This window comes from Nannospalax galili, unplaced genomic scaffold (genome assembly GCF_000622305.1).
Source record: "Nannospalax galili isolate Female #2095 unplaced genomic scaffold, S.galili_v1.0 scaffold185, whole genome shotgun sequence".
Classification (NCBI taxonomy): domain Eukaryota; kingdom Metazoa; phylum Chordata; class Mammalia; order Rodentia; family Spalacidae; genus Nannospalax; species Nannospalax galili.
This window is the reverse complement of record NW_008355474.1, coordinates 2,358,870-2,377,765: the sequence shown is the minus strand read 5'-3', so window position 1 is coordinate 2,377,765 and position 18,896 is coordinate 2,358,870. Positions and strand designations below refer to the sequence as shown.

At 49.0% G+C, this 18,896-nt stretch overlaps 1 protein-coding gene across 2 annotated transcripts in view; it reads left to right on the top strand.

Annotated features, from left to right (window-relative positions):
• Acan (aggrecan) overlaps positions 1–18,896 on the top strand; it is a 71,420-nt gene that overhangs the window by 50,354 nt on the left and 2,170 nt on the right. Inside the window, exons 12-17 of one of the 2 annotated variants that reach the window (XM_029555957.1) lie at positions 359–4,150; positions 12,042–12,155; positions 16,183–16,341; positions 16,869–16,951; positions 17,710–17,854; positions 18,676–18,858. In XM_029555957.1, the coding sequence (XP_029411817.1) occupies positions 359–4,150; positions 12,042–12,155; positions 16,183–16,341; positions 16,869–16,951; positions 17,710–17,854; positions 18,676–18,858 (4,476 nt within the window). The remainder of the gene's footprint in view (positions 1–358; positions 4,151–12,041; positions 12,156–16,182; positions 16,342–16,868; positions 16,952–17,709; positions 17,855–18,675; positions 18,859–18,896) is intronic. The other variant, XM_029555958.1, reaches the window with a different exon arrangement.

Below are 18,896 nucleotides of genomic sequence, written 5' to 3'. Positions count from 1 at the left end.
TTTGGTGATGGCTCCTGTATCCAGTGGGTAGAAAAGACTGTGGCCCTTAGAGTCTTACAAAGCACAGCCCATGTAGCCTGTGGCCCTGAAGGTAGTAGAGCAAGCTTCCTGCTCTCCTCTCTCTCTTCCTTCTTTCCTTTCTTCCTTTCTTCGTTGCTTCCTCCCTCCTTCCTTCTTTACTTCTTCCTCCTTCCCTCCTTTCTGCCTCCTTCACCAAGACACTTAAGCATATGCCTTAGAAAGCATTTAACATGTGCCTTGAACTTTACTGTGGAAGGAAGTCCAGCCTCATTTAATGACCTTGAAATGGAGCACAGTTCACCACTCCACCTTACCTTGGCTTCATTCTTTCCTCCAGGGATCCCTCCCACGTGGCCTCCCACTATCCCAGCAGCAGAGGACCGCACTGAAGGCCCTTCAGCCACTGAAGAGTCCTCTGCCTCAGAAGTGCCTTCCACCTCAGAGGAGCCATATACATCTTCACTTGCAGTGCCAGGCAGGACAGAGCAACCAGGCTCTGGGGAGGCATCTGGGGCACCTGACCTCAGTGGTGACTTCACAAGCAGTGGAGAAGCTTCAGGACACCTTGATTCCAGTGGGCAGCCATCAGGGGTCAGTGCAAGTGGACTGCCCTCTGGTGACCTTGACTCCAGTGGTCTCAGCCCCACAGTAGGCTCAGGCCTGCCTGAGGGAAGTGGACTGACCTCAGGGGATGGAGAAGGAATTGAGTGGTCCCACACTCCCACAGTTGGCAGGCTGCCCTCTGGAGGTGAGGGCCTGGAGGGATCTGCCTCTGGAGCAGGAGACCTCAGCAGGCTGCCTTCTGGAAGGGAAAGTATAGAAACTTCTGCCTCTGGAGTAGAGGATATCAGTGGGCTTCCCTCTGGAGTAGAGGACATCAGTGTGCTTCCTACTGGAGGAGAAGGTCTAGAAACTTCTGCCTCTGGAGTAGAGGACATCAGTGTGCTTCCTACCGGAGGAGAAGGTCTAGAAACTTCTGCCTCTGGAGCAGAGGACATCAGTGTGCTTCCTACCAGAGGAGGTCTAGAAACTTCTGCCTCTGGAGTAGAGGACATCAGTGTGCTTCCTACTGGAGGAGAAGGTCTCGAAACTTCTGCCTCTGGAGTAGAGGAACTGAGTGGACTTCCTTCAGGAGAAGGTCTAGAAACTTCTGCCTCTGGAGTAGAGGAACAGAGTGGACTTCCTTCAGGAGGAGAAGGTCTAGAAACTTCTGCCTCTGGAGTAGAGGAACTGAGTGGACTTCCTTCAGGAGGAGAAGGTCTAGAAACTTCTGCCACTGGTAGAGTGGACATCAGTGTGTTTCCTACTGGAGAAGAACATCTAGAAATATCTGCCTCTGGAGTAGGGGAACTGAGTGGACTTCTTCCTTCAGGAGAAGGTTTAGAAACATCTGCTTCTGGAATAGAGGATGTCAATCAGCTTCCTACTGAAAGAGGAGATCTAGAGACTTCTGCTTCTGGAGTAGAGGATGTTAGTGGACTTCCTTCTGGAAGAGAAGGTCTAGAAGGTCTAGAGACTTCTGCCTCTGGAGTAGGTGACCTCAGTGGACTTCCTTCTGGAGGTGAAGGTCTAGAGACTTCTGCCTCTGGAATAGAGGTCATCAGTGTGCTTCCTACTGGAAGAGAAGATCTGGAAACTTCTGCCTCTGGAATAGAGGACATAAGTGTGCTTCCTACTGAAGGAGAAGGTCTAGAAACTTCTGCTTCTGGAGTAGAAGATGTCAGTGGGATTCTTTCAGGAGGAGAAGGTCTAGAGACCTCTGCTTCTGGAGTAGAGGGTGGCAGTGGGCTTCCTTCTGGAGAAGGTCTAGAGACTTCTACCTCTGGAGTAAAGAACATCAGCCAAACTTCTACTGAAAGAGAAGGCCTAGAAACTTCTGCCTCTGGAGTAGAAGATGTCAGTGGGCTTCCTTCTGGAAGTGAAGATCTAGAGAGTCCTATTTCTGGGGTAGGTGATGACCTCAGTGGACTTCCTTCTGGAAGAGAGGGCCTAGAGACCTCAGCTTCTGGAGCTGAGGACCTTGGTGGGTTGCCTTCTGGAAAAGAAGACGTGGTGGGGTCTGCTTCTGGAGCCCTGGACTTTGGTGGGCCGCTTTCTGGAACTGTAGGGAGTGGGCAAACTCCAGAAACAAGTGGCCTTCCCTCTGGATTTAGTGGTGAATATTCCGGCCTGCCTGACTTTAGTGGGTTTTCATCTGGGTTCCCAACTGTCTCTCTAGTGGATAGTACATTAGTGGAAGTGGTCACAGCCACTACTGCTAGTGAACTGGAAGGGAGGGGAACCATTGGCATCAGTAGTTCAGGAGACATATCAGGGATGCCCTTCGGTGAGTTGGACAGTAGTGGGGACATCAGTGGTCTCCCTTCAGGAACTGAATTCAGTGGCCAAGCTTCTGGGTCTCCTGATATCAGTGGAGAAATATCTGAATTCTTTGGTGTTAGTGGACAGCCATCTGGGTCTCCTGACATCAGTGGAAAAACATCAGGGATTCCTGAAGTTAGTGGGCAGCCATCGGGATTTCCTGACACCAGTGGGATAACATCTGGTGTGACTGAGCTTAGTGGACTGTCCTCTGGACAATCAGATGTCAGTGGAGAAGCATCTGGAGTTCTTTTGGGCAGTGGCCAGTCCTTTAGCATAACTGACCTGAGTGGAGAAACATCCGGGGTTCCTGATCTCAGTGGGCAGCCCTCAGGGTTGTCAGTGTTCAGTGGAACCACACCTGGAACTCCAGACCTGGCTTCTGGCACCATGAGTGGCAGTGGGGACTCTTCTGGCATCACATTTGTGGACACTGGTTTGGTTGAAGTGACCCCTACCATATTTAAAGAGGAAGAAGGTTTAGGGTCTGTGGAACTCAGCGGCCTCCCTTCAGGGGAGACAGATGTGTCTGGCACATCTGGGTTGGTGGATGGCAGTGGGCAGTCTTCTGGAACAATCGATTCTGGTGAGTTTATGTCCCCAGCTCCAGAATTCAGTGGCCTCCCAAGTGGAGTAGCTGAAGTCAGTGGAGAATTCTCTGGAGTTGAGACTGGGAGTAGCTTGCCCTCAGGAGTTTATGATGGCAGTGGACTTGCCTCAGGTTTCCCCACTGTGTCTCTCATAGACAGAACTTTGGTGGAATCTATAACCCAAGGTCCAACAGCTCAAGAAGCTGAAGAGGGGCCTTCGGGAATTCTGGAACTCAGTGGTGCCCATTCTGGAGCACCAGATGTATCTGGAGACCATTCTGGATCTTTACACCTAAGCACTCTGCAATCTGGACTGATGGAATCCAGCACAGAGTTATCAAGTACTCCATATTTTAGCGGGGATTTTCCCAGCACCTCTGATATAAGTGGAGAATCTTCAGCTGCCACAAGTGCCAGTGGAGAGACCTTGGGGCTTTCAGAAGTCACTTTAATCACATCAGAGTTAGTGGAGGGTGTGACTGAACCAACTGTTTCCCAGGAACTCGGCCAAGGACCCCCTGTCACACGTACCCCCCAGCTCCTTGAGGCAAGTGGGGAAGCCTCAGCATCTGGGGACCTTGATGAAGCTGTGACAGCCTTCCCTGGGTCTGAGGTAGAAGCATCGTCAGTCCTAGAAGCCAGCAGTGAACCATCTGTCTACCTGGAGGGTGGGGTGTCTGCCACCCCTGAGGCTAGTGGTGAGTTGTCTGGCTCCCCAGATCTGCATAAGACCACCTCTGCCTTCCACAAAGTAGATCTGGAGACATCCTCAGGCCTGGGGGTGAGCAGCACCTCGTGGAACTTTCAGGAAGGCTCCAGGGAGGGGTCGGCTACCTTAGAAGTGAGTGGAGAGTCCACCACCACCTCCAGTATAGACACAGAGACATCAAGAGTGCTTTCCACCACCCCCACAGCATCTGGAGACAGGACTGAAATCAGCGGAGACCTGTCAGGTCACATCTCAGAGCTGGATGTTGTCATCAGCACCAGCCTCCCAGAGTCAGAGTGGGCCCAGCAGACCCAGCGCCCAGCAGAGACACATCAAGAAGTCGAATCTTCCTCGAGCCCCTCACCCTCAGGAGAAGAGACTCAAACAGCAGAAACAGCCATGTCCCTGACAGATGCCTCTAGGCCAACTTTTCCAGAAGGGTCAGGTGAAACAGTGTCAACCATTACAGGTATCGTTAAGGTTGTTTTCCCTTTCAATGTGTTTGGGCAATTGAGACAATGGGCAGGGGTAACCCAGAAGGAGGCAGTATAGCTGTAAAGTTAAAAGCTCAGCTGGGAAACCTCAGATAAGACTTTTAACCTCCCCAGGCCTCATCCACGAAGTGAGATAGTACCAGGAAGACTAACAAGGTAAAGATGCAGATAAAGCCCACGCTGAGCATCATACCATGCCCACAACACTAACCTGTAGTGGAGTGACATGAGCATTCACATATGGGTTCCACCATCTGCACTTGGCACAGGGCCCTAGAAGTGACTGTTTAGATGGTGCTGGAAATACGGCCTGTGTACCTTGCTCCCAAGTGAGTGAGATGACAGAATGAATCTGCTGGTGGCATTTATGTTCAAATATTTATTTTGTGCAAGGCTAAAACTGCACAATTTAAGAAATTATGAAGTCTCATTTTTGCTCTATCCTAACGTTACACCTTGTGTTCCCACCCTGTCCCAATACACTGTGACTTCTCTGGGCTGTCACAATGTCTCACCTCCATCCAGCCCCAGACACCAGGCTTCAGTAGCTTTAGACATGGGGACACCTTGCCCCGCCCCCATTATATTGGGAAAACTTTCACAGAGAAAGAGTATGCTAGATGTCAGGGGCTGAGGGTTCCAGGGGGCAAAGTCCTCAGGAACAAGCCAACCTAAAGCCATCCTCAAGGACTTTGGGGACCTCATAGCCTAACCATGAGGTCTCAGAGGTTGTTTCAGTCCCCAAGCAGTTGGGTTCTTGATACTCATCCCTCCTTCCCCTAGGGTCCTGTATATAGGAGCCCTGTGGCCTAGGAACCTGTCAGGGAACAGAGGGGTATATCACATGCCTGTGGCCTGCTGGCCACACTGATGAACACTGTGACACAGGGAAGTCCTCATTGGTCATGAGGGTGCAGGCAGGCACTAGAAAAACTGACCCTTGCAGTCCCTGGAAGGGGACACAGGCAGGTGATAACCAAAGTCAGCTGGGAAGAGAGATAGACAGTAATGGGAATAGACGGCATTGGACAAACACAACACAACTTTCCAGAGCATCTAGTTGAACAGAAAGTGGGGGAAAAAGTCAAGTTCAACAATTCATCTGGTTAGTAGTTTTCTGTTAAGCCGATGGTTATCTCATGATAACCACAATGCAAAACACATTTGGATTCTAAAGATAACACGAGATTTCTGGGGCTGAGGAGATGGCTTGGTGAAATATCTGCCACAGAAGCATGAAGACGAGTTCAGATCCCTAGCACCCATGCAAAAAGGGGGCCAAGAGGTGCCCATCTGACTCCAGCACTGGGGTGAGGAACAGAGTCAGAAGAATCCCTAGAGCTCGTTAACCAGTTAGTCTAATGGTAAGTTCCAGGTTCAATAAGAGACCCTGTCTCAAAAATAAATGAAAACAAACAAACAAACAAATAAATAAATAAATAAATAAAGCAGAGAGAAATAGAAGATGCTTCTCATCAACTTCTGGCTTCCACACGCTTGCACAAAAAGAGCCTTTTGATATTTCATAGAACTGTTGGACCTGGGGTAGTATCAGGTAGAGCAGACACTCCACTGCTTTAGTGCAGAATTCCTGATGGGGGCTGACTCACATCACAAGAGCAAGTTTCACCAGAAGAGCTCTTGCAGTCCTGTGGGTCTGGGTAGGGTCTAGTCCTTTTCTCACCACCCCAGCTATAGGCAGTTCTGACCAGTGGGCTATGTCCCATGAGCTCCCACCACTCAAGATGCTCTGCTTGTCCTTTGCCATGGGCCAAGCAGCTGGTAGGATAGGTGAGGAGACTAGGGATCCTCTGATTGGAGGTACCCCCGCCCAAATTGAGATGTTCCATTGTGTGGACATTTCTCATCTCCTCAGCACCAGCTGGTACCCCGTTACCTCCAAGCCTACTCTTGAGTTAACTCTCTCCACTGCCTCACTGTCTCTCTCCAATGCCCCAATGGCTCTCTCCCCAGTCTCTCTCTCTACTGAGACAGGGGCTCTCAAAAAAGGGCTACATTTCTAGAATACATGCTAAAATGGAGAAATGAATCATAGGAAAAAAAAGCAACAAACCAGACTTACTGTACCAAACCTCAGTGACTCTCACATCACACACCAAGAATCATGTATGCATAGATGTTAATATACACACAAATTAACACCTCACTATATAGTCCATCCTCATATATAATGAACATGTTGAATACTTGACACATATGCAATAAATATATGTATATATACAAACAGAAGCTGAGGTAGCTAGCCACCCACTCTTCCCCTCATTGGGATCATTCTCTGCAGGCCAGAACTTGAGGACACTGTGCCCCCCGCCCAAGGACAGAGAATATGGGCTCTTTGTACTGCTTAGGGGACAATGTTTCCACTAAACCGTAATGATCCAGAGACTATGTAGTCAAACCCCTCTCTACCTGGTCACCCATCCTCAGCAACTCCTTCCAACCAGATACTTGATACCCAGTATCAAGTCACAGCAAGACTGGTCTCTTCAGGCTGGGCATAGTGACACATACCTGTAATCCCAGCACTTGGGTGGCTAAGGCAGGAAGATCTTGAATTAGAAGCCAGCCTGGGATACATAGTATGATCTTGCCTCAAAAGAAAGGAAGAAAGGAAAATAGGGAGGTAGGGAAGGAGGGGGAGAAGGGAGGAAGGGAGGGAGGAGGGAAGAAGGGAGAGAGGGAGGGAGGGAGGGAGGGAAGACTGACTCACGTCCTCCACAGGTCTAAAATTGGTAAATTAAGTGACAATGGAACTTAACTATTCTTCCCAGCATGGTGGTTTACACCTATAATCCCAACACTGGGAGGCTGAGACAGGAGGATTACCAAGAGCTCCAGGCCTGCCTGGGCTATAGAGTGAAAACTTGTCTCAAAAAACAGAAGGGAGGGAGGGAGGGAAGGAGGGAAGGGAGGAAGGGAGGAAGGATTATTTGTATTTTCATGGGAATTTCTTTCCTTTCCTTCATTCCCCTCCCCAAAGAGCTCTCCACCTGATTCCTCCAAGGACCAAAAGGTAGCAAGATGAATATTCAGAGGATCCTCTCCTCATAGGAGGAGTTATATTTAGTCCTAAAAGAAAACATTTGATAATTAATGTCGCCTTGTCTAGTCAGTATTCCTTCTATAAACAAGCTCTTGATAAATTAGTAATCAGTACTTTCTACTTCAGAATAAACATCTAAGGCTGGGTGTGGTGGTGCACACCTATAATCCCAGTACTTAGAGACTAAGGCAGGAAGATCAGAAGTTCAAGATCATCTTGGACTACATTGTGAGTTTGAGGCCTGGGATAAATGAGATCCTGTGTAAGCAAATAAAACAGATAGACAAATTGGTATAATAATAATAATAATGTCTATTTCATGAATACTCACATTATTAAGCATTTAGAAGTAATAGTGTCTTAATCCAGTTAAAAATTTGCAGTCTTCATGCCAGTGAGATGTCTGAGCAGGTAACAGCACTTGGCTGCCAAGCCTGACGACTTGAATTTGATCCCTAGAAGTCACATAGTGGAAGGAGAGAATCAACTCCTGCAAGTTGTCCTCTGACTTCCACACACATGTTGTGGCAAGTACTTGCATGCACACACACATACATACACACACACACATTAATTAATTAATTAATTAATTACATGTAATAAAAAATCAACGGTCTCTCTACCTTGTTCTTGATGGCACCTAGAAAGAGTATGCTTCTGATTTAGGTGTCAATCCATTGCTGTTTACAACCATCCAAGGTGCTTTTAAGAAGCATCCTGCCTGAGCACCACCCTGAGATATTCTGAGGCCATTGGTCTAGAGAGAAACTCCAGCATTGGCATCTCTTTTTTTATTGCTCCAATGGTTATAAAGTTTAGCTGAGGTTGAAAAATACTGTCCTAAGTATATCTCATGTTCATTTTCAGCCATCACTGGTGCCATGCAGGCTTCTCTACCTGCTGGGTTATGTTTGAATTTTGGTGAAACTTTTACCTTCGGAAAAAGAATGCTTTCAAAGCAATGAGAGAGAGAGAGAGAGAGAGAGAGAGAGAGAGAGAGTGAGAGAGTGCTTTGTTTTGGAGGTTTGGGGGTGGGTTGAGACAAGGTCTTGCTATGACTCCCTGGCTGGCTTCCATCTCGTGGTAATCCTTCTAACTTCAGCCTTTTGTGTGCTAGGATTCCAGGCGTGAGTCACCACACCCAACAAATGACACCTTCTTGACTTCACCAGAAATTCATAGGCAGATCTTAACTATTTTAATTAACAATGAATTAAATTGAATTGAAGTTATACGTAAGATCAACTTTTAAAATACAGAACACTTGAAATAAAGAATGATAACCTAATTTTAAATTTAAAGAGTCTTCTTTCAAAAAAGCAAATTGGGCCCAGGTATGGTAGTACATACCTTTAGTCCCAACACTCAGGAGGCAGAGGCTTATCTGTGCCTTGATGTATGAGGTCGAGGCCAGCCCAGTCTACATAGCAAGTTCCAGGCCAACTAGGGCTACAGGAAGACCTTGTCTTAAAAAAAAAACCTCCCAAAATTAAAAAGCAAATTGAGATTGATATACTCTTATAATCCTTCTTTTTAGTATGTAATAAGTCCAGTCAAAAAGTCAGAGTCAAGAATATCACTGTGTTGAGAAATGTTCTCTATGCTTGAAAGGTCCCTGATCCTTGTCCCTGGAAAGTTCTGTTCAGAATCATCAAAAACAGCTGCACAGGTTGTACACAGAACGACTTGAAGAGTGCCGTGTATGCTGCAGTTCTTATCAGTGGTAACCACTTAGCTGAGTGTCACTTGAGTCTGAAAACCCCTACTGTTGCTCTTCATTCAGCATTTTCTATGATCCAGATAAATTCATGTTCCTTTAGAGGTCCTGAACTCAGATCTAGGCCAAACCTAGATAAGGCCTATTCAAAGCAGTGGCCTGAGGTGTCCAAGTTAAACACAAAAGTGATTATTTATGAATCTCTCCTTCAAACTTTACTAGGAGGTCCACAGTTATTGTCTCTCCCAAGTCAGAGACATTGCTGGGGAAACTAGTTCAGGAACCAAGCATCCTTTGGTTGTAGCCATGGGAAGAAGAACCTGACAGTCCTGACAGTCTTCCAACTCCCTGCTCAGTGATGATGTGTGAGTCCTTGGGGGCTATGGCATAAATGGTAACAAGATGCTCATAGTTCAGGACCCAGGGTCTCCCTCCACCTAGGACAGAGGCTCAGCTTCCTGTCTTATTTCCTGCCTCTCCTCCATCTCTTCCAATCTGTCACCCAGACTTGCCAATGTGGGAAAGTCACTTCACTTGTTTCCATGCCTGCCAGTGACATCATGGTGTCTGTACTACCGGGCTGTGGGGGGAGAACAAGGAAAGGGGACTGCAGCATCTCAGTTTTATCAGACATTGGTCCCCTCCCTCTCTTCTCTTCTTCCATGAAGCCTGACATTGCCCTGGATTGTCCCTCCCTACACCTACTACACTCAATTGCCTCTTCTCTTAGTCCCAAAAGCTGAGAGATGTCCCAAATGCCTGGCACTCCACCACCAGGTCTAGAGTGGCTCTTCCAAGCAGAGGAGACAAGATGCCCAGGTTCTTCTTAGCAAGCTCCACACAGGACACCAGCCTTTTCCCACAGCTAAAGAGGCATACATAGCCTATCTGAAGTACCCAATAGTATCATACATTCTATGGTTCTCATGATTGTAGCTCTTCCTTCCCCCCTTATCTTGGAATACAGATCACTGAAAAATTCTATTTCATGCCTGGCCAAACACAAAAAGAAAACAATGTCCCACACCCCAGGGTGGGTAAGGTGCCATCTCTAAGTTTCTGGTACATCTGGAAACTACCTGGCCTCCCCAGGCTTCCTGCCCATGATACCCTTTGTCCCATGGTTTAGCCACCCGGAGTTGATGTCTAGCTCTTCTTCCCAGAGGTTCCCCTGTTCCCTCGCTCTGTACAACTGCTTTAGCGCCTCCATTTGCTTAACTCCCCTTTGCCCCAGTGCTTCCCATCTCATAATGAAGCTAATGGACAAAAGAGAACATAGCTTTCCTCAAGCAGGAGAGCGGCTCCCAGCTTCCACTCTGCCGACTGACCTGACCTATTGCTGCTACTGCTGCTGCTGGGAATCCTGGTGCATGCTGGGAAACCAAGTGCATGCCGGGATTTCAAGTCAGTTCCTCCATGCATTTTGGGTTTGCTTGGAACTGTGAGTTTCTAATCCATGGTGTGCATTCCTTGAAATGAAGCTAAGAACTTCATGGAAAGAGAAGAGATGCCAGCGATATGGAGAGAAGGAGGTTCATGGGGTGAGCAAGGTGCTTGAGAACCAGGGATTCTCCAGCCACCTACTACACAGACTTGGCCAAGAAGAGGTCCACTCTACACGAGTTTGAAGATCCAGAAGAGAGTGCTTTGACCATCCTACCTAGCAGAGGAATGACTTTAAAATTGATTTGTTCTTATGGGAGGCAAGAACTAAATCCTAGAACAAATTAAGGACCTATAGGTCCCATTCCCAAGTCAAGGCTTAACTGCTTGTGGGGAGACCACCATCCATAAACCATGGGATCCTAAGTGTTTCATAAACACAACTACATGTACCAAGAACTAGCATCTTCCAGCGTGGAGATATAGCTCACTTGACAGAGTACTTGCCAAGCATGTTCAAAGCCCCGGATTCAATCCCCAGCACCACATAAATCAGCACACCTAATTCCAGAGCTTGGGAAGTAGATCAGGAGGATCAGAAGTTCAAGGTCACCCTCAGCTACATAGCATGTTCAAAGTCAAATTTAGAGTATATATATATGACAAAAGAAGAAGTCTCACCAGGTCCCCTAGCATCCCAGAAAGATGTAAAAGACAAGTCTGGGAGAATCAGTCCCCACTTTGACTAAGTGTGAATCAGTTGAGACAAAGGCCAATGGTCTACTGATTTGAGTCAGCCAGACAGAGGCTTGGGACCAGAAGAACAGAAGGGAGGAAGAGGCTGCCCAAGATGAAGAGGCTCTGGACACCCACCAATATGGTACTGGGTCTGAGCCACTTACTGAGCATCTGGCCAGCTTCCCATGTTTGCCTGCCACTGGCCATGCTGGACCCCATCTAGAAATTGTTACTCATTGGATATATCTACCTTCTGAAGCTTTAAGCTGGAAGATTATTATTTAAGGAAATGTTAAAATTTTGTTTCCTATCCTAAGAAAAAGATTCTGTCTTCATTTTCACAAGCTACTCTAGAGTTTTATTTTCTGAAAACGTCTGCAGCCCAGAAAGTCTCACAAGTTTCATGCAAATATCTCGTGCAGCCATTTTCTCCTGGCTCTGTATTCTGCAGATTACTTCTAGATTGCTCATTCCAGAACAACATGGCCTTGTCCTCTTTTCTCTGACTCACAACTACAGAGGAAGCCAGAAGATAGATCTCTAACCAAGTTTCAAGATTTTTACTTCCAGCATCCTCACCCACCACCGTGTTCATAACCAGTTGAGACTCCCAGGTTCTTGAAATATTCACAAAAGAAAGTATCTTGGAACTCCACGCTCAGTCTCACAAAAGGCATTTGGCTTCAGAAATACCAGATGTCTTCAACTCACTGGGAGAACTTGCCCCAAGGCTCCAAGCTTGCCCATCAAGAGTCGCACACAGCCAAGGAAACCCGTCTGGATCTTTAGTTCAGCATTCCAAGATGGTGGCGGTGGCGGCAGCAGCAGCAGCAACAGTTCTCAGGAAATCTAGCCAGGCCTCTCCCAGCCACTGGAGAGCAGCAGGGCTGGCCACCCATAAGGAAGCCACAGTGCTTGCTAGTTGCCGGCAGGAGTCCTAATGGTGGCCCTTGGTTTCTTGCAGACATTGATGAGTGCCTCTCAAGCCCTTGTCTGAATGGAGCCACCTGCGTGGATGCCATCGACACTTTCACATGCTTATGCCTTCCCAGCTACGGAGGGGACCTGTGTGAGATCGGTATGGCCGTCTCGGCTTCAGCTAATGTTACTAACTGCTACATACCTCCTCCCTCACCATTCCCTTCTAACCACAGGCTCCAGGCCCAGACCAGGACCCCCTGGACAGCCATTCCAGGGAGCACAACTGAGAAGCCTACCCCCGATTCCCACTCCTTGTTTTCCCTCAAGAACTTTCCTCTGGCATATTGGTTGATCTGACTGCAGGAGAGATGTGTACTTTGAGATGGGCCACTTTGGAAGGTGGGGCTCAGAAAACCTTGAACACACTAACATTTTCCAGGGCTTGCAGACTTGCTGTTGCCACCATAGAGTTCAGTGCATGCGTCACACTAAGAGGATACAACTGATTCTGTGCATTTGTCTTGAAGGAAGTTGTGGGTAGGAGCAGTTGGTTCTCATGCCACTGGTGGCCACAGATATTCTTGGCATGGTCATGGGCACTGTACACCTTGTTGTGTTCCCTGTGGGACTTTTGTAGCCTTTCCATGGCCCTAGAGAGCCATCATGCCATGCTAGCCAAGCTGCCTTCCTCTTCTCCTGTGGTGAGGGCTGTGGAGGTCTGCTGGAGCAGGCCCAGCATGCTCCTGTCATGCATGAACAAGGACTTCGCATGTCATCCTTTCTTCATCACACTATGGTAGCTGCCATCTCAGTGCCATGCTCGCCCACGCTTCCTTTCTCTCTCCCCTGTGCAAAGCAAAAGGCTGGCCCAAGAGAAAAGACTCATTGTGAGGGTCAGGGACTGAGTTTCTTCTGGTGGGCTGTGTCAACCCCTCTGCTTCTGTACCTGTGGGCCAGGAGCCCTGGGAAGGACAAGGCTGAGACCCCACGGCTCTCACCTATGGCTCTTGCCAGGGCTTGACTCTCAGGGCTTCCCAACTCAGAATATGGGGAGTCAAGGCTTTTGGATGCCGGTAGCAATGGCCCACAAAGAACTAGAAGTGTGCATGAGCTCAAAGCCCTTTTCGGTGAACTCTTGTTGGAGAAACTTCCAGAAAGCAGCTGAACTGGGAAATCTCCCTTCAATCTGCCTGAGCAGTAGGGGAGGTAGCATGAATTGCACATTCATTTCTTGGAGGCACTGCCAAGCGTACAGGCTGGTGGAGGAACTTAAGGTTTCTGGAGGAAAGGTCCTGGGTATTCATCTTCCCCTACAACCTCCCGCCTTCCGTCTTCACTCTAAGACCCCAAGAAGTGGGTTCACAGGGTTTCAGCTGGGTGAGAATGTAGAGTACAAGGATTTTCTCCCCAAGATGCCACAGGGAAGAAAGGCCTGGAACATCCACACAGACAACAGTTCTGGGGTTCCAGTATGGAAAAGGGGGGTTCTCTGCTGCAACAAAGGCAGAGCCCTGCACCCTGATAGACCAGAAAGATAATGCTAGAGGCACCCAGCTGGGCCTTGGGTACCTGGAAAAGCAATGTTCTACCCCACCCCAGAATGCTCAGGCCCCATGGTGTCTTGTGCCTTGGTTCTGATCTCAATACATTTTCCAGCCTCCTTGGAAATCTGTCTCATCTTCACAGCTGCTACCCTGCATGGTCCTGCCTGGCCACCCCCAGTTCCTGCCCCCTCCAACTCTGCCTACTTAGCTCAGCCTTCAGGCACTGAGATGACCTGAGCACTGACCCACAAGCCCAATGATGGTGTCTCTGTCCTCTGAAGCCTCTTTACTTTCCAGACCTTTGTCTAGCCCCTTGAGGAGGGCACTGGTAACAGGGAGACCTGAGGCCTCTTCTCTTCCCCATCCTCCATGCTCCTTCTGTCTTCTCCACTGGCATTCTACTCCCTCCTCTTTATTCTTCCCAGCCTTGCCAAGCCACGGCTCTCACCTATGGCTCTTGCCAGGGCTTGACTCTCAGGGCTTCCCAACTCAGAATATGGGGAGTCAAGGCTTTTGGATGCCGGTAGCAATGGCCCACAAAGAACTAGAAGTGTGCATGAGCTCAAAGCCCTTTTCGGTGAACTCTTGTTGGAGAAACTTCCAGAAAGCAGCTGAACTGGGAAATCTCCCTTCAATCTGCCTGAGCAGTAGGGGAGGTAGCATGAATTGCACATTCATTTCTTGGAGGCACTGCCAAGCATACAGGCTGGTGGAGGAACTTAAGGTTTCTGGAGGAAAGGTCCTGGGTATTTATCTTCCCCTACAGCCTCCCGCCTTCCATCTTCACTCTAAGACCCCAAGAAGTGGGTTCACAGGGTTTCAGCTGGGTGAGAATGTAGAGTACAAGGATTTTCTCCCCAAGATGCCACAGGGAAGAAAGGCCTGGAACATCCACACAGACAACAGTTCTGGGGTTCCAGTATGGAAAAGGGGGGTTCTCTGCTGCAACAAAGGCAGAGCCCTGCACCCTGATAGACCAGAAAGATAATGCTAGAGGCACCCAGCTGGGCCTTGGGTACCTGGAAAAGCAATGTTCTACCCCACCCCAGAATGCTCAGGCCCCATGGTGTCTTGTGCCTTGGTTCTGATCTCAATACATTTTCCAGCCTCCTTGGAAATCTGTCTCATCTTCACAGCTGCTACCCTGCATGGTCCTGCCTGGCCACCCCCAGTTCCTGCCCCCTCCAACTCTGCCTACTTAGCTCAGCCTTCAGGCACTGAGATGACCTGAGCACTGACCCACAAGCCCAATGATGGTGTCTCCGTCTTCTGAAGCCTCTTTACTTTCCAGACCTTTATCTAGCCCCTTGAGGAGGGCACTGGTAGCAGGGAGACCTGAGGCCTCTTCTCTTCCCCATCCTCCATGCTCCTTCTGTCTTCTCCACTGGCCTTCTACTCCCTCCTCTTTATTCTTCCCAGCCTTGCCAAGCATCTGGCCCTTTCCCCAAGGAAGATTCTTTCTCAGGGAACTGCCCCTGTCCTTCCTGTGATAGCCAGATGATTGAAAGCACCCAATTGGGAGGCTGCCACACATCCTAAGACATTGGTAGCTGTTCACTGAACCCCAGGTCCTTCCCTCTACATGGAGCAGCTCTCCACATGGAGACGCCAGGAGAAGAAAGGGAAAAGGGAAGGGACTTCAAGTCCCTTTGGTTCAGTACTATACTATAGATGTTTACTGTCTCTCAGAGAGAAGAGGAAACCCCTGACTGGTAGCTTATTTCCAACTCTTCCACCAAGGGCAATCTATGATCATCCACATGCTGTCACTGAAGGCAGACTTAGCTCACAATTGCCTCTTCCAATCCTGATGAGCTGGCTCCAGCATGTCCCCACCTCTGTCCTCTAACATTGCTCCAAGGTCTCTAAACCAGCTCCTTCTCCAGAACACAGAACCCATTGTATATTAAACTGTTCCTTCCCTTTCTCATCTGCCACAAAATATGAAACAAAATAAAAGACAGGGCCCCTGGACCACAAACCAACCCCTAGTTGGCATATGGCTTCATGAGAGGTAGGCATGGTGTGCTCTGCTAGAGCCAACTTGGGCCTGGGGATATGATTCAGGGGCCGAACACTTGCCTAGCATGCCCAAGGCCCTGGGTTTGATCCCTAGCACTGCAAAAAATAATTATAATTAAACTAAAAAGAACAATAGTAATAATAACAGACAGTTTAGGTTCATGGCCTAAAATTCAGTCTTCTTATTCCTGGGGGGCCTTTCACCTCACCCAAGTATCTGTGGAAAAGAGGTTGCCAGCTCCATCACACCCAGCCTCTTCTGCTCTCTTTAGTTGCTGCCCACAGTTCCTTTCCCCAGAATGCCTCAGAGAGTCTGAATCACGTTTTGCCTTAAATCTCAAAACCTTCCTCCTGCCTGCCCCCACCAGCCTGCTGGATCCAGAGGAAGAACTCCTGGGGGTCAGGGTGCTACAACAGGGAAAGAAAAAAATCCTTTCCCAGGTAGAACCAGGCATTACTGGCTTCCAATATGAGCTTCTCTCCAGCTGGGCCTGTTGCCTCCCTTGAGGGGCCAGCACTTAACATGGCCTGAATGTAGAAGCAAGTGCCACAAGACTGGTAGTGACCACACACTCAGCTGGTCTTGAGTCCCCTTCAAGTCTCTGACCTGTGTTACAGACCAGGAGTTATGCGAAGAGGGCTGGACCAAGTTCCAGGGCCACTGTTACCGCCACTTCCCTGACCGTGAGACCTGGGTGGATGCTGAGAGACGGTGTCGAGAGCAGCAGTCACACCTGAGCAGCATCATCACTCTTGAGGAACAGGAGTTTGTCAACAGTGAGTGTGGCATGGCCTCCAGGGCTGAGGAAAGTGGTGGTGTAGGCAGAGGGCCTCACTTGTCAGAAAAGAATAGACTGGAGACTGGGGTTATAGCTCAGTAGACAGTGCCTACCTTGTATGCACAAGGCCCTAGGTTCCAGAAAAGAAACTGGCAGGCTGGGTCCAGTGAAGTTGCAAGGTAAGAGGCTGGGAGAAGAGGATCAGATGTTCCCACAGTTCCCTGAGAGAAGATGGGTCACTGGGGCCAGCAGCTCCAGCTACACCCAGGACAGATCTCTACTAGTCAGAGTCAGCCCCTGGCTAACTCATGGCTGACACCTGTCCATACCAGCCTGAGGAGGTGGACCAACATATATCCCAAAGATGCATGTCCTGAGACCCTCACAGAATCCACAGAAGCCAGCAGAATGTTCCTAGAAGCCACCTGCCTCCTTTTGCCTCCATGCCCTCTACTCCTATGAGCTCTAATCTTCAGACAGCCCAGGCTATCCAACGCCAGGTACAAACCCATCTTCCCTCCCCAGAAAATGCTCAAGATTACCAGTGGATTGGCCTGAATGACAGGACTATCGAAGGAGACTTCCGCTGGTCTGATGGACACTCCCTGGTGAGTTTGGAGAAGATAAGGAGTGGGATAAAGACCCCAGGAAGAGCATGCATTCAGATGTCATTCAAACTGACGCAAATTGAGTAGCTGCTGGGAGGGAACCCTGTAGAGAAAGGATTGTGTCTCCTCTGTCTCTGAGATCAGCTCAATGCTGGTTGGACTGTAGAAGTGAAGGCACAAGACAGGGGAAGGAGCCAGGAGAGAAATGAAGGCATGGCCAGAAGCCACCATCAAAGGTATATGATGCTTGAGAGAGTCTCCTTATGCCCAAATAACTTGTATCTACTCAAGAAAATAGAAAGCAAAGCCAGGCGAGGTAGCACAGGCCTTTAATCCTAGCAGAGGTGGGCGAATCTCTGAGATGGAGAGTTCTATCCTGAGTTCCAGGAGGACTCAGACTAGGGAAAGCCTGTCAAAAAAAAAAAAAAAATAGAAAAGAAAATAGAAAGCAATATAGAGGTCAAGTAGACAGTACGGGCAGTCAGTTACAGGTCAGTGAAGGGCTGAAAGCCTTCACTGAATCCTTAAGGGTTCTGAGTTCCTGCAAAGGACCAGAGCCAGGCTGTGTAACCAGTTTCCTAAACTGGCATCCATAGTACCTAGGACCAGATTCCCAGGAGCCTTTGCCACTGCCATATGACCCAGAAACTGAATAAAAGGAACAAGGAGACAGGGGCCTGATGGGGAAGAAAGTGGGCATCAGTCCAAAACACTCTACTTCTGCCTTCCCGTTACTACTTCACCTCTCCCGCCCACAGCAATTTGAGAAGTGGCGTCCCAACCAGCCTGACAACTTCTTTGCCACTGGAGAAGACTGTGTGGTGATGATCTGGCATGAGAAGGGCGAGTGGAATGATGTCCCCTGCAATTACCAATTGCCCTTCACATGTAAAAAGGGCACCGGTAAGCAGGGCCTGGGAGGAGGTTCAGGGAGTGGATGGGGACCTTCAGCTGCAAAGGAGACACTTGCCATGTAACCTGAGACAAGTGCCCTTCTCTTCCAGCCACTGGGGTCTCTGGGGACATCCCCAAGAAGCTCACAGGTGCTGATATGCAGACCTTTCCTGGCACCAGCATCACAGGGCCAACGGCAAGGGGGAGCTGACTCCTGGGGGGTTATTCACAGGGTCTATGAGAGCATGAAAGCTAGAAGACAGGATCCTTGACTCCACACATACCACAGTCCCTCAGTTGTCAGCAGCAGAAAGCCATTTACGATGGTCTTGGAGGGGACCTCTCTTTCTGGGGTTCCAAGAATGCCAGTCACAGAATTATGGCTGTCAGGCCTAGATCCTTCAACTTCAGGGCTGTGAGCATCACAATGTTTGTAGGGCATGTATACCTGTCCTTGCTCATGGCCTATGTTGCAGGCATCCTCTGGGTTCCACTTTCCCTGGCACAGGTCATTTTCATAAAGAAGCCACAACTGATATGCCTGACTGCTCCTTCTTTTCCTTTCTCCTTTCCTTTCATTTCACCATTGCCCAAGGCCACTTTCATATTCCCTTCCTGCCTCCTAACACCACAGAGGTGTCTTGATGTTAGAAGTGAAGGTCTTGGGATTCTTAGCCCTGCATTTTCCCAGCAGTCCAGGCTTAGCAATTGGTAACAGAGCCCATGCCCTTCTCACTATGCTTTGGCTCTGGGCTAATCTTGTCTCTGGTCACATTGGTCATCACAGAAGACCTCATGAGACACCTTCCTAAAAAGCATTTGTCCCTCAGTGGCCTGTGGAGACCCCCCAGTGGTGAAGCATGCCAGGACCCTTGGGCAGAAGAAGGACCGATATGAAATCAGTTCCCTGGTACGGTACCAGTGCACAGAGGGCTTTGTCCAGCGCCACGTGCCCACCATCCGGTGCCAGCCCAGTGGGCACTGGGAGGAACCTCGGATCACCTGCACAGACCGTGAGCATCACCCTTCTGGCCTTTCACCTGGCACAGGG